Source organism: Canis lupus, chromosome 11, assembly GCF_048164855.1.
Source record: "Canis lupus baileyi chromosome 11, mCanLup2.hap1, whole genome shotgun sequence".
Lineage (NCBI taxonomy): Eukaryota > Metazoa > Chordata > Mammalia > Carnivora > Canidae > Canis > Canis lupus.
In genome coordinates this window covers 40745609-40761274 of record NC_132848.1, presented here as the reverse complement: position 1 = coordinate 40761274, position 15666 = coordinate 40745609, and the positions used below count along the sequence as shown (strand labels likewise).

The 15666-nt window shown below is 47.6% G+C and overlaps 1 protein-coding gene across 8 annotated transcripts in view; it reads right to left on the bottom strand.

Annotated features, from left to right (window-relative positions):
- Window positions 1-15666, bottom strand: part of FHL2 (four and a half LIM domains 2) — a 67681-nt gene that overhangs the window by 24398 nt on the left and 27617 nt on the right. The window contains exon 1 of one of the 8 annotated variants that reach the window (XM_072844380.1): window positions 15108-15255. The exons of 2 other annotated variants lie outside the window; for them this stretch is intronic. In XM_072844380.1, coding sequence (XP_072700481.1) covers window positions 15108-15173 — 66 coding nt within the window. In that variant the 5' untranslated portion in view covers window positions 15174-15255. Of the gene's footprint in view, window positions 1-994; window positions 1143-10595; window positions 10749-11115; window positions 11859-11915; window positions 12036-15107; window positions 15256-15666 lie in introns of those variants that run through there. 5 more of the 8 variants (XM_072844379.1, XM_072844383.1, XM_072844384.1 and 2 more) reach the window with 5 other exon arrangements.

Below are 15666 nucleotides of genomic sequence, written 5' to 3'. Positions count from 1 at the left end.
ACAGTGGCTCTCTCTCCCACCTTGTTCCTTATCTTTGCTATGAAGTCACTACAATTTTAGGGATTAGGAAAGCACTTCTGTCAAACCAGTGGGTTAAGGCATAAAATGAGCACCCATCACCGATGAGGGACAGAGCAGGATACACTCAGTCTGAGAAGGTCCCCTTATGGGTTCCCAGAGAATGATAGGAAGCACAGACCCTGGGAGTCAAAGTAAGTAGACCACAAGCTAATGAGAAAACCAAAGACTTCCCTTCTATTACCAAGTATTTAATTCCAGGTCTCCTTTAATTAGATACTACCAGATAGAATATTCTTTTTAAAAAAGTGTGTATTGGGCACCTCAGTGGCTCAGTTGGTTAAGCATCTGCCTTCAGCTCAGGTCATGATCCCAGGGTCCTGGAATCGAGCCCCATGCTGGGGCCCTGCTCATCGGGGACTCTGCCTTTCCCTCTCCCTCTGCTGCTCTCTCTCTACCAAATAAATACATAAAATATTTAAAAATAAAATAAAATACATTAAAAAGTGAGTATTTAAACCTACACTACCAATCTTAAGCTTCCTTTAAATGGGAAACATGTATCTATAGACCTACATTAGAATGTCCCCATAACTTTGCATTTTTTAATCCTATACATGCTCTGATTATTTATTCTTTCCAAAAGCATCAGCTGAGCTGGAACTGTTGTCAGAAGGTATACAAAGTGCTGGAGATACAGAGATGAATACAATACAGGCATTCCCTGAAGGTACGTGCAGCCTAGGAGGAAAACAGATATCCAGTTGACCCTTGAACAATGTGGTGGTTGGGACACCAACAACCTGAAGCATCAGAAATCCACGTGTAACTGTTGACCCCCCTCCAAACCCTAACTACTAACAGCCTTGCCAATAATGCCAGCAGTCAAGTAACATGTATTTGTATATTATATGAATTATACATACTGCATTTTTACAATGAAGTAAGTTAAAGAAAATGTCACTTAGTGGGGCACCTGGGTGGCTCAGTGCTTGAGCATCTTCATTTGGCTCAGGGTGTGATCCCCAGGGTCCTGGGATGGTCCCATATGGGGCTCCCCACATGGAGCCTGCTTCTCCCTCTGCCTGTGTCTCTCTCTGTCTCTCATGAATAAATATATTAAATCTCTCTAAAAAAAAAAAAAAGAAAGAAAAAGAAAGAAATATTGGGAAGCCCAGGTGGCTCAGCAGTTTAGTGCCGCCTTCAGCCCAGGGTGTGATCCTGGAGACCCTGGATCGAGTCCCACGTCAGGCTCCCTGCACGGAGCCTGCTTCTCCCTCTGCCTATGTCTCTGCCCCCCTCTCTCTCTGTCTCTCTCATGAATAAATAAATAAAATCTTAAAAAAATATTATTTAGCAAATCACAAGGAAAAGAAAATACATTTACTGTAGTGTACAGTATTTAATGGAAAAAAATATGTAAAAGTGGCCCCGTGCAGCTCAAACCCCTGTTGCTCAACAGTCTACTGTGCATCAGACAGATTACCAAGCTCCACGCTCAGGACAGTGATGGGGAGACACAGCGGGTACTATGGGAAGCCCGGAGAGGTCTCTTCGTGCTGGAAAAGGGTAAACCAGGTGGTACTGCAGGGCAGGGGGCCGATGGCAGGGCTGAGGCGTGATGTGCAGAGGGGAGGACGAGCACAGGAACTGAGAAGGTAGTCAAAGTTCAAAGGAAGGAAGGCCTGTAGTCTTGACCATGAACTTGGCTTCGCCTTGTAGGCAACGGCTTCACGAGGCCCAGCCGAGGGCTTACCGTGTGAAGGCCCGACCTTGCCACTGGTGGTAGGGGTGGGGGGTGATGAAGACAAACCCCAGTGGCACTGACTGTTTAAAAATGTTTCCAGGGTGTTCAGGTCTACTTCTGAGTCATTTCTCTGAATAAAAATAGGACGATCTTGGGTCTGTAAGGATTCTTTCAACCTACGGGTTACTATTGCCTCCTGTGTCTAAAGCTCCGCATTGTCCTGGCGGCTTAGACCAAGCTCCTGCCCCGCCCGGGGACACAGACCTGCTGAGAGGGGTTAGCAGCAGCCTGCAAGGAGGCGCCCGAGCAGAGGTGTGGCTGCTGACTTGCTATTTCATTGAACCAACTCCAAATTACAGCGTCCTGGAGTTCTCGCCCCTTGCCAGGGGCAACTCATCCTCTGACGTCATTCCCTCTTCGGCTCTGAGCAAGCAGGATATTTGGAAAAGCTGGCTGGCAGGGGACAGGTGTGGCTCGGCCTGCTAATTGCTCTGAGTGAAGCGGGCCCCGGGGGCACCGCAGGCCTGGCTGCAGGTGGGGAGGCACCTGGCCCTGGGGGGTCTCCCACGGGCCCAGCTTTGGGGCGGGTGGAAAAAAACCAAGGCTCTGAGAGCAGGGGAGCAGTGATGCACAGGCTCCCTTACCACAAACCTTACTATTATTTTAAAAGTCCCCATGCTTAGAAATGTGGGGTATTTTTATCTCTGCAGATTTTAAAACTGGGAAACAAAAGTTTGGCGGGACGGCCAGTGTCAGAGAACACAGAAGAGAAACACAGAGAAGGGGAGAGGGACAGAGAGAGGAAAGAGAAGTATAGAGATGGGAAGAGGCAAGAGATGGGAAGAGGCAAGGAAAGAGAAGTAGAGAGATGGGAAGAGGCATTTTTCTACCAAGAAAAATGGTAGAAAGAGGGACACTTGGGTGGCTCAGTGGTTGAGCATCTGCCTTCAGATCGTGATCGTGGGGTCCTGGGATCGAGTCCCGCATCAGGCTTCCTGCATGGAACCTGCTTCTCCCTCTGCCTGTTTCTGCCTCTCTCTCTGTCTCTCATGAATAAATAAAATCTTAAAAAAGAAAAGAAAAAGGAAGAAGGTAAAAAGACACTAGGACACAAAGAGCCAGGTAGCTCATGCACTTTTTTTTTTTTTTTTTTTTTTAACAGGAGTTATGTCTTGGGAATAGAAGGAGGAGGCTGGTGAGCTGGCCAGCCCAAGAGTGCCAGGTACTGGGCCTGTCCTTCCCAGAAGGGCACCTTCTGGGCCGCAGGGGCTTGCCTAAAAAAGGCCAGATTTGCAAAAGAGGTCTCCCTCAAGCATTGTCTCCAAAGCTCCCCTTATTCAGCTACCGACTTCAATCCGACCCAGAGGTGCCATATCCCTCTTCCTCAAGACCCAATTGAGGGTATCAACCTGTATCAACCCTGCTTTATAAGACTTTTCGGATGTCATCAGTTCTTAAAGAGAAATCCGCAAATATTCCCAAATCCTTCCCAGAACACAAGCAGCTGGGTCTGCAAGTTAGCCTCTGCTGAAACCATGTCTGTCTTTAAATGACCCAGGTGGGAAATTCCATTGCTTATCAAGTCTTTTTGGACAGAATTCAGAAAATCAGTCTGTTGTATGTAGGCTCTTTTCAAAGAATGTATTTTAAAATGCACTGTTTTCATGACACCATGCAACACTGTGACCACCTGTGTCCCCCACCAAACCAGTGAAGGTAGGCCTATTGCTGGGGCCTCACCCCCAGGTGATAAACACAGTCAGCCGCTTGATTAATACTTGTGGAATGAATGAACAAATGGATGGAGAGTACAAACATGTGGGCAAAAATCAAGAATGAAAATGAGGAATGTTTTGTGTGAACAATTCCCTTTGCATACCAAACCCAAAATGTAATGTGGTTTGGCATCTGATGCTATTAAAATTTCTAATGTAACAGACCGCGGGCTTCATTCTTTCTCCTCTGTCTCTGGCCTCTCTTCCCCCTTCCAGATAAACTGCTGCTTCCACAGCGGGTAGAATTTTACTTATTGTGTTTGGACTCTACACTCATGTGAACACACAGATGCACAGCCCAGGACAGGTCAAGAAGCAAAAACCAACCAGGAGACACTTCCCAGCATCTCTGTGAAGAATGTGCTAGATCCCCTGCTATAGGCTCCAGACACCAGGGAAAGGCCCTGGATGTTCTCCACAGATGCAGCTTGCCTATAAATCCAAGATCCTTTGTCCAAGAGCAGCAGCTCTCACACCTCCAATAATAGCTAGAGAACATCCCGCACCAGTAGGCTTTCCTATGGACAGAAGTATTGACACACAAATGTGGCTCACCTCTAACACGCTTTACCAATCTAGCTGAACTGTTTCTTTTAAATAAAAATTCTGAGGAAAAAAAGAGAGATGCAAATTCAAGGAATTTGCTATTTGAAAGAACATAATTATGTATTTAGAATCAATTTGAAGTTCATTTTTCAAAATTTTATCTATTTATTGACAAGAGAGAGCATGAGTGGGGGAGGGGCAGACGGAGAGGAAAAAGCAGACTCCCTGCTGAGTAGAGAGCCCAATGTGGGGCTTGATCCCAGGCCCCGAGATCATGACCTGAGCCAAAGGCAGATGCTTAACTGACTGAGCTGCCCAGGTGCCCCTGAAATTGATTTTTAGAGGGTTGGTAAGGTGTAAGATTGACTAGGCCTATCACTATGTGATATAGGTCTGGATTAATTTAATGAGACTTTACCGAGTACATGGGCAGGGGTCAGGGATGTTTTATAATTTGGTACAGAAACAGGTAACTTTCAAAAACTTAAAAAAAAAATCTTGATTTTTCTCTGATAATTTTAAGAAAACATTTTGTGTTAGGGGTGCCGGCGGCTCAGTCTATTGGGTAGCTAGCTCTTGATTTCGCCTGAGGTCATGATCTCTGCGTCCTGGGACTGAGGCCCATGTCAGGGTTCTGCACTCAGCAGGGAGTCTGACTGGGGATTCTCTCTCCCTCTCCTTCTGCTCCTCCCCTGCTCAAGCATCCAGCCCTCCACCCCCTGCCCTGCAGCTTTCTGAAATAAATAAATTGATCTTTGGGGAAAAAAGAAAGGAAATGTTTTATGTGACAGACAATGCTTGACTAAGGTAAACCGCTATCTTCTGGGTTATCTTTGCAATACTGAATAAAGAAAAGAAATGAGAAAATGACAAATGCCAAGTTTCTGATTTAAGTCTGAATATAAGAGTTGTGAGACTGGTTTGATGTTCTACAGGCTTTTAAGACCAGTCAATAAGAATATCTTGAGTAACCACTTTTCTCCACGTACTGTTTTAGGCATTTGAGAGACTGGGGTAAAAAACACATGATCACTAAAGAGTTCCAGAATAGTTCTAGCTCCAAAGAATTTAAATCACCTTGAAGATACTATCTTGTCATTTAATCTGAAAACATGTCAGTTCAGTCAACGCAAGACAAGTATAATTAGGTCAGCTAGAATGGCGGGCTGACTCAGGCTCATAAATCAGCCCTGTGTGGGGGCTCTGGGGAGGCCCCACCCTATGGTTCTGTCACCACCTTCCTGGGAACATGTGAACACATTATTTAGGCTTTGTTCCCACAGGAACACAAGGAAATCCACTTATTCTCTCTCATCAGTCTCCCCCAATCTCCAAAAGGCAGCCCATTGTTTACTTTCCGTCTACCCAGCCTTCCATCTGCTATGAGCCCCAACTGGTCTCTTCCTTCTCCAGGTCGTCTTCCTTCATGGTGTTTCTTTAGCACACTGCAGTGGGATCCTGTCAGGACAGGCTTGCACATCTTCTGCTCCCTTCTTCATGGGCTGATTAATTCTCATTGGTTCCAAAAGTTGTATCAACACACACAGACAGATCCATTTTCTTTTTGACTGAGAACCTAAATATGTCCAGACTCCGAGGATGCCCTGTGATATTCATTTTATTACCCATAAAAAATGGACAGCTGCTTCTCTTACTGGCACAGAAATCACTTGCCTCACTCAGTACCATAAGCCTAAAGATCTTTAAGCCACAGACTAACTCAGGGTTGTGAACATACGAATTACAAAAGCCGAGGACAAGTGTGATGACACATGATGTCCAAGTTCAGACTAGGTGTGCAAATAACTCAGGAGAACTGAACTAAAGGTTGAGACATCAGATCCCGCCCCAGATCTTTCCTTAGATCTCCAGGAGGGGGGCCATATTTTACAGCAAAAAGAAAATTCACACCACCAGTAGCAAGGTAGTCATGGAATCTTTAAACAACATGAGTGATGGCTTATGGGAGAATTTTTTTTAAGATTTTATTTATTTATTTATTTATTTATTTATTTATTCATGAGAGAAAGAGCAAGAGAGCAAACGAGTCAGGGGCAGAGGCAGAGAATCTCAAGCAGACTCCCCACTGAATGTGGAGCCTGACATGGGGCTTGATCTCATGACCCTGAGATCATGACCTGAATTGAAACCAAGAATCAGACACCTGACTGAGCCACTCGGGTGCCCCACTGGTGGAAGAATTTTTAAGCAAAGTTATTAAAGAGTTGTATTAGGTTCTCCAGAGAAACAAAACCAACAGGATATATACACATATATATACACACATACATATTATATGTCTATAATATACATGTATACACCACATAGGTAAAGAGATTTGTTACAAGGCACTGATTCACACTATTATGGAAGCTAAGAAGTCCCAAGATCTGTAGAAGGTCTGAGAACCAGGGGAGTCAATGGTGTAAATTACAGTTCAAAAGTCATTGGGCCTGGGGATCCCTGGGTGGCTCAGCAGTTTAGCACCTGCCTTTGGCCCAGGGCAGAGGATCTTCGGGCCCTGGGATTGAGTCCCACATCGGGCTCCCTGCATGGAGCCTGCTTCACCCTCTGCCTGTGTCTCTACCCCTCTCTCTCTCTTTCTGTGTGTCTCTCATGAATAAATAAATAAAATCTTAAAAAAAAGAGTCATTGGGCCCAAGACTCAAGGAGAGCTGAGTTTGAGCTTAAAGGCAGAAAAGGACCAATGTCCCAGCTCTGCAGTCAGGCAGGTAGAGTGCCCTCTTACTTAGTCTTCTCTTCAGTCTGGGTCTCAAGAGTCAGGCAAGAGGAATTCCCACTTAGCCTTTATGTTCAGGTCTTCAACTGATTGAATGAGGCCCACCCATATTGGGAAGAGCAATCTGCTTCACTCAGTCTACAGATTCAAATATTAGTCTCATTCAGAAACACCCTCACAGATATACCCAGAAGTAATGTCTGAACAATTATCTAGACATCCTGTGGCCCAGTCAAGCTGACAAAGAATCAGCCAACAAAGGGGCCAAAGTAAAAGTCCACAATTCAGGACAACAGAGGCACCTGGTGATTCACCCCAAAGTCACTATGCCAGCTTGTTCTCCTGGAAGACCAAGCTCTTGGTCTTCTAGAGAAGAGCCTGGGCATTTTGATCCAGGTGGTCATGTTCAGGAAGTGGCTTCTCAGTTGAAGTCCACATGATAAATGGGCTTTGATAGAATTCTCATAATAAAACGACACAGGAAGTATTCAATATCTCTTTTTGTTCATTCAAGCTCAAGGAACTTTGTATCTCGTGGCATCTGCGGCAAAGAGAAGCTTGCCTACTCCAGCCCTCTTGTTGACAAATGAAGCAGCCCTAGCCTCAGAGGCTGGGTAATGCATCCTTAGGTGCAGAACAGGAACAGAACCCAGGCCTCCTAGGGCACCCAGGTGGCTCAATCTGTTAAGCATCCTGATTTTGTCTCAGGTCATGATCTCATGGGTCACAAGATCAACCCCACGTCCTTGCTCAGTGGGGAGACGGCTTAAGATTCTCTCCTTTTTTTCTCTTTGCCCCTCCTCCTGCACATTCTCTCTCTCTCTCTCTCTCTCTCTCTCTCTCTCTCTCAAATAAATAAATAAATAAATCTTAAGAAGAAGAAGAACAACAACAACAACCCGGGCCTCCTGATGTCTAGCCTAATTATTTTTCAATACCTATAGGGCTTTGTTTGTCCACCACTCAGATTTCTTTCAGTACCGGAAGTGGTTTCACAAGCAATAGTGAGTCAAACGAGGCAGCAGAAGGCCTCATGGAAACATTCAGGTATGCCCCCAGCACTTTAGTGATTAGAACTCAGGCTCTACAGTTGAGCTGCCTGAGGTCAGATCAAAGGGTCACCATTTACTGGCTGGAACATCTGGAATAAAAGTTATTTTGATCTCACTGTGCTTTAGTTTCTCTGCCAAGTCAAGGATGGTATCAATATGGATACTACTTATGACGTGCAGGCTTGACAACAACCCTTCAATCAGGCCACGATCACCTCCCTGTCTCCCAGCTGAAGAAACTGGGGTACTCAGAGATGAGGTGACTTAGTGAAGATTGTACAGCTCAAGTTGAGGAGTGTGATGTAAAGCAGTCTTGCTCTAGCCAGGCTCTAGCCCACTGGTCTCTCACACCTGTCTTTTTTTTTTTTTTAAGATTTTATTTATTTATTCATGAGAGACACAGAGAGAGAGAGAGAGGCAGAGACACAGGTAGAGGGAGAAGCAGGCTCCACGCAGGGAGTGCAACATGGGACTGGATCCTGGGACTCCAGGAACACACCCTGAGCCAAAGGTGGCACTAAACTGCTACGCCACTGGGCTGCCCTTTCACACCTGTCATATAGCATATTTATGAAGATTAAATGAGACTGAATGGCAGTGCCTAGAACAAAGCCTGATCTAGAATAAGCCAATTTAGGCCTTATTAATATGCTACTGTGTAAAAACAGTGTAAAGGATGGCATGCTAATGAATTCAATTCTGTATATACTTGGCCCTTGAACAACATGGGTTTGAACCATGCTCTATATGTAGATTTTTTTTTGCATAAATACAGCACCGTGAATGTATTTTCTCTTATGATTTTCTAAATGTTTTCTCTACCTTACTTTATTGTAAAAATACAGTGTATGATACATACGAAATATGTCTTGACTAACTTTATGCAATCAGTAAGGCTTCCAGTCAACAGTAATTTAATTTCTGGGGAGTAAAAAGTTATATTTGGATATTCAACTGCGTGGGGGGGGGGGGGCTGCACCCCTAACCGCCACGTCATTCCAGCGTCAAATATATTAACTGATAATCTTTAAAAATTCAGAGTGAACAAATTCAGAGGAAAACACTATGAAAAAATTTTTTACATAAATGTACAATGAAATGTTCTCCCTTGAGTCTGATTCTATGGAAGTTTAAATGTCAGGCTAGAAATCCCTGTATTTCTAAGACTTGCCTCAAATGTTGTTTGGTGTAAATCACCTTCAGGGTATCAGAGCTTCCCCCGCTAACATATTATTAGAAAACACAGGTAAGCAGAGCTAAAGCCAAAGCTGCAAGAAGTATATGGCCTTGTGTTCCCAACACAGTTCTTTTGATTATAAGCCCCAGCCCTGATTTACTACCTCCGGAAATAAATGCAGGGGAGTGCACACCATAGGAGCACATCATGTAGGGCAGCCGGATACATTTCATTTAGCCTGGGTTAGGCTAGCTCCAATGGAAACCCAGACTGGGATCTGAAAATAAGCATGATTGATTCTTGATTTAAATACGAAAGGACATTCAACACTTTCTTTCCAAGATTTCAGGTATGCTAAAATATCATACGAGCATAGCTTAAGATCAGAATTTTTCTAGTTTAAAATAAGCCCAGATTTTAAAATCTGATAGTTCAGTCTTTTAAGTTCCACACAAATCAATGCCTGAGGCTGCCTCCCGAGCTCCACGTCTTTGGACTGAAGGGAAGTGCCGGGACACCCCCACCGGCGGTGGCAGGCAGCGCGCCCGCCAGCTGGACGAGTGGCTCGCAGTGCCGGGCTCTCCCGTGGGTGGCGGTGGCCCTGCTCCCACCGGCGGCGACCCTGGCCAGGGCTGCGACGCCTGCGGGCTTCCCTCCCGCGCCTACAGCGCACCCCAGCCCCGCTCTCCTCACCATTCGGCGCCCCTCTGCCCGGGTCCCCCAAGGCTCGGCTCCCCTCCCTCGCCCAGGTGTCCTCATAGTTCTGCTCCCCTTTAGTCTGCCAGTCCCGGGGTCACCCCGCAGCTACTCCCCCTTCTCCCCGGGTTTGCCCAGGCTTCTGTCCCTCTGTCCCCGGGGTCACCCCGCAGCTACTCCCCCCTCTACCCGGGTTTGCCAGGCTTCTGCCCCCCTGTCCCCGGGGTCACCCCGCAGCTACTCTCCCCTCTACCCGGGTTTGCCCAGGCTTCTGCTCCCCTCTCCTGGGGTCACCCCACAGCTACTCCCCCCTGTCCCCGGGGCTGCTCAGGCTTCTGCGCCCCTGTCCCCGGGGTCACCCCGCAGCTACTCCCCCCTGTCCCCGGGGCTGCCCAGGCTTCTGCCCCCCTGTCCCCGGGGTCACCCCGCAGCTACTCTCCCCTCTACCCGGGTTTGCCCAGGCTTCTGCTCCCTTCTCCCCGGGGTCACCCCGCAGCTACTCCCCCCTGTCCCCGGGGCTGCCCAGGCTTCTGCACCCCTGTCCCGGGGTCAGCCCGCAGCTACTCCCCCCTCTTCCCGCCCGGTCTCCAAGGTTCAGCCTCTGCGTCCCGGGTCTGCCCCGCATCTCTCTCCCGTCTGGCACGCCCGAGGCCCGATGCCTGGCTCCCCCTCCCGGGTATCCCCACGGTTCTGCCCCCTCTGCCCGGGTCTCCCCCTCGGCTCGGCCCCCCTCTCCGGGGTCTCCCCCGCATCTGCGCCCCCTCCCCGGGTGTCCCCGCAGGTCTCCGCCCCCGCCCCCCGAGGTGTGGGGTCGCCGCCGGCGGCGCGGGCGGGGGGCACTCACCGCGGCGCGGGCTCTGGGGACGCGGCGGGCGGCGGGGGCGGCGGCGGAGTCCCGGGCTGCGGCGGGCGGCCGACCGGGTGGAGCGAGCGGCTCCCGCCCGAGAGAACCCCCGCCGTGTCATTTGACCATATAAGGAGACGCACGCCTCCCGGGGGCCGGCCACGCGGGCTCTGCGCGCGGGCAGCTGCGCGGGGGCGCGGGGGCGCGGGGGCGCGGGGGGGGGTCCCGGCGGCCTCCCGCGGCCCGGGGCGCGCGGACCCCGACTCTCTTTGTGTGCTTCGGCCCGCGGTCCCCGGTCTCTAGCGCGCGGGGTCACCGGCGCTCCGGGGCAGGCTCAAAGGGCCGAGTGGGGGGCCAGGGCCGCGCTCGGGTCTCCCCCTTCGGGGCGCAGAGGCAGGGGCCTCCCCGCCCGGGTCCGGGGAACGCGACGGCAGCGGGAGCCCGAGGAGGGGGTGCGGGGTGCGCACGGGGCCACGGGTCGGTGCGGCCCGCCGGAGGCCAGCCTGGGGTGTACCCGCACCTGGGCGTCCTGGGCTTCTGGCGCAGACGGGTCCCCGCGTCGGGGGAGCCTAGCAGAGGGCCGCGGCCCGGGCGGCGCCAGGTTCTTTGTTCCGCCAGGCGGGGGCGAGGGGCCGGAGGGACGCTCTGCTCGGCTGCTCCTCCGGGGCGAGGAAACAAAGGTGAGCTGGAGGGAGCGCCGCCCGCCCCGAAAGCCCAGCCCTGTCCTGGGGACGGCCGGCACCCCTCAACCTGCAGGAAGGGCGTCACGGTGGAAGGGTTTGCCCTGGAGGGGGTGGCCAACCGCCGAGCAGCCGAGGGAAGAGGAGCTGATGGGAGGACGGCAGAGGGAGAGCAGGGTACCGTGGGCAGGCGTGTTACATTCAACCGGCAGCGGGCCTCCGAGAAGGAAGAGCTGTGGGGTTCTCTTCTCCCGGTTGACGCTCCATGTCTGCTGCTGTTTCAGACTCTCCGTGGGTCTCCATCAAGCAATCACAGAACTGGAGAGTCCTATTAGCTACCCTTCCTGAGCAGTAGCTCTGCGTGTTCTATCGCTTGATCCTCACCCCTTGAAGATAAGGATTAATACCCCAGTTTGATGGGGAGGACATTTCAGCTCAGAGAGATTTGCTCCAGGCCTCCTGAGAATAATCATGCCAGCTGAGATTCGACCTAGAGTCTGTCAGATGGCAAAGCCCTGCAAGTAGCTTGCAGGCAGGAAATGCCCCTGTTCCCACCAAGCTTCCAGAGGGCTGAGACTGGCCACATCAGTGAGGCCAGCCTGCCTTCCCCCACTCCTCCCTGAACCTGACAGGTTCTCACCGGAACAGAAGCTTGCGTTCCAGACCTGCATTCCCGCTGATAGGCAAAGCGGGCCAGTATCTTGAGCGAAGTGTGTGCAGACAAGCCTCTTCCCCGCTGACAGTTATTTAGATGTGTTGTCTGTAGAGTTGCAAGTTACAGAATCATCTCCCAGAGAGAGAGAGAGAGAGAGAGAGAGAGAGAGAGAGAGAGAGGGAGGGAGGAAGGGAAAGATGAGGGGAAAATGAAAAGACTTAACTAGCTGCAATGAATAAGATGGGCTTGAATGATTTTGAAACAAAGAATACACTATTTCAAAAATAAATTCTCATGAGACAATTTGGGGAAGTGTGACACTAACAAGATAGTGGATGACATAAATAATTATTATGAATTTATTTTAGGTGTGATACTGAAACGATACACACAGAGAGAGATTCTTAAGGCCCTTAGCTTTCAGAAATAGTGCCAGAATATTTACCAATGAAATAACATTATGTCCGAAATCGTTGCAAAATAATTTGAGGTGGGAATGAATACGGCCAATATATATATGAAATAGTATCAGCCATGGATTAATAACTGGAAGTTGGGTGATGGGTGTGTGGGGTTCATTATACTAGTCTCTTTCCTTTGGTAATGCTTGAAAAATTCTGTAATGGAACATTTTTTAAATTACAAATGCACATACCATTTGACTTTGACCCAACGTTTCCTCTTACAGGAAATTATCTTACAGATAGACTTGCTCATGTGTAAACTGATACACATAGAGCAGTACTCCTTGTGGAATTCTTCATAATAGTAAGATATTGGACCATGTCATATGTTCATCAACAGGGACTAGTTAAATATTGTATGGTACATGTTAGAGTCATTTCTATATATAGCTGTTGAAAAGAACAAGGTAGCTATATTTATTGATTTGGCATGATCTCCAAGTTATGTCCATGGAAAGAAAAGTGGATATTAAGCAACCATTTGTGTTAAGAAATAAAGGGAGGAAGACAATGTATGCATGTAATAGTGTTTGCCTCTGGGGAGATCTGGGGAGGTGGGGGCCAGGAATAGAAGGGAGCTTAAGTTTTACTCTATATACTTTTGTTTCTTCTAAATTTTGTGCTATAAAAAATATATTATTCATAAAAAAATAAAAATATTTTTAAAAATTAAAGCAACACATGCTCCTTTAAGACAAACACGAGACAAACTTGTTAAACTAACTATAGAAAATCAAGGAGGTTTGCTAGAAATAGAGGCAGGAGGAATATAATTCTGAGTTGAATGGTATGTACTTTCTGGAACAATTTTAATCAACGGACAAACTATTTTAAAAGTAAATTTTGGGGGTGCCTGGGTGGCTCAATTGGTTGTCTGCCTTCGGCTCAGGTCCTGATCTTGGTGTCCTGGGATAAACCTCGTATGGGGTTTCTCAGCAGGGAATCTGCTCCAGTATTCTCTCTTCCTCTCACTCTGCCCCTTTCCCTGATTGTGCTTACTCTTTCAAATAAATAAATAAAATCTTAAAAAAATAATAAAATAAATTTTTATAAGACAGTCTGGTAAAATGTTTTTTGAAAGGTTCTATCTTTTCTTTTTTTTCTTTTTTTTTTTTTTTTTGGTTCTATCTTTTCTACGGTTGTATTTGCAGGGCCTAACTATAGGGGATGGCACACAGTATGTGCCTTAATTAAAACATATTGAATGAATGGATGGATCACAGAAGACTTGTTTAATATGTGGCAAGTCTTTCATTTTGTAATTGATTATTTTATAGTATAGCAGATAGAATATTATAGAAAATAGAATGCTATGACAATATAACTTGATCTCTGGATCAAGGTCTGGATTTGAATCCCTGTCCTACCTAGGACTTACTGAGGTTCTGTGGCCTTGGGCAACCACCAAACCTCCCTAACCCTCAATCTATTCATATGTAAAATGGGTGAATAACAGATTACTTTGCTAAATTGTTGGGGAGATCCTTTGAGATGACTCCTATAAATCACTAAGCAGTATTAGTGGAGTCCTTGGCACATAGTAGGTCCTCAGTAAAAATGGACATTTATTTCATGGTATTTTATTTGACGGTAAAGGGGAGATGAATTGAGAATAAGAGGGAAATGCAAAGGTGGTGAAAAGGTACAATTTTCCAGTTATAAAATAAATGAGTCCTGGGGAGGTAATAGACAGCATGGTGACTATAGCTAATAATATTGTATATTTGAAAGTTACTAAGAGAGTGGATCAGAAAAGCTCTCATCACAAGAAAAAAAAATGTAACTGTGGTAGATGTTAACTAGACTTACTGTGGTGATCATCAGCAGTATCTACAATTATCAAATCATCATGCCGTGCATCTGAAACTAACATAATATTATTTGTCCATTATATCTCAATAGAAAAGAAGGAAAACAGACCTAATTCTCACCAGAAGGAAGGAAGGAAGTTGAGGTTGTTATTGTAAAGATAAAAGATTGTCTTTTTTGACAGAAAAATGCTCTGCTGTGGATAAAAGTTTAATTCGTGGAAGAAAAAAAATTAAGGAATTACATTTCCCGGGAAAGGCATAGAGGCAACTCTGATAGGTAATTCAAATAATTCAAGCTTCTCTTGTTAATTACAATTCTGTAATTCCCTCACCAGCCAGTATCATCACTCTGACTTCTCTCATGGGGGGCAGTTTCAGGGATGGGGTAGCTAGGAAGCGGGGAAAGAAAGGGAAAGCTGCGCCCAGTGGCCCGTGGTCCCAAAGTATGATCTGGGACCAGCAGCGCGGGGATCACTCAGAACCTGATTAGAAGTAAAACATCCCGTGTTTTAACAAGCCCTCCAGGTAATTCTGATGACTAACAGTGCCTTAAGGTAAAATACTCCCTGGGGATTCCAACTCTGGACTCAGTAATTTACCAGAAACCCAGATGTTAGTTTCAGGGGGGGAGGGGGAGTGGAAACAGATACTCTAAACACAGACTGGGCTCTGGAACTCTCCAATCCAATCACAAGCAGTACTTACTCTGTCATGTACTTCATGGGAGGGAAGCACAAAGTAGAAAACTTAGAAGGCAACTGCTTACAGCCTGTGTCTCAGTGATAGAAATGCTGAAACCTAATTCTCTCCTCCCAGAGGCCAAGAGAGGAAGGCACAGCTTCTGGAAGTGTGGTCAGGCCTGTAGACCCTGTAAGGGGGAGCAGGCGGGGTTTCCTCCTTACCTGGGCCACCTTGAAGGTGCTAGGAGACATCACCAGCATGGGGAGGAAAGGAACACGTGAAAACATGGGCGGAAGCTCAGACCTCCCTAGGTCCCTTACCCTAACTGACCATTTCCATGAGGATTTTTATAGCACTCCTCCCATTTCAGAAGCAGGACGCCTCCTGGGCAGTCTGCCCTCTCAAACCCTGGGCAGGAAGCTGTTGGATGATTTGCCCTTGATTCAGAGGTAATCATTCTTAATTTCCTCGGATGGTTGGAGGGTGAGTGTCTAAGATCATAAAAGCTGGCCTTAAGCCCTGAGCTCTTGCTATGTTCCGGGGGAAGGGAGCGGGGTGGGGCGCAGGTCTGGGCATGCCTCCCCATGACACAGCACCACCTGAGTACACTGGCTCAGACTCCTGGGCTCACTTTTTCTAAAAGCACAATGTGCCTGGATGGAGCAGGAATACTTCTATCAAAGATGACCATGCAGGCCGGGCGCTCTCCTGCCTGTACCCCTGAGCTTGGTACCTATGTCCCCTGGAGCAAACCAGAGGAATTTGGTCTGGTTACAGCTT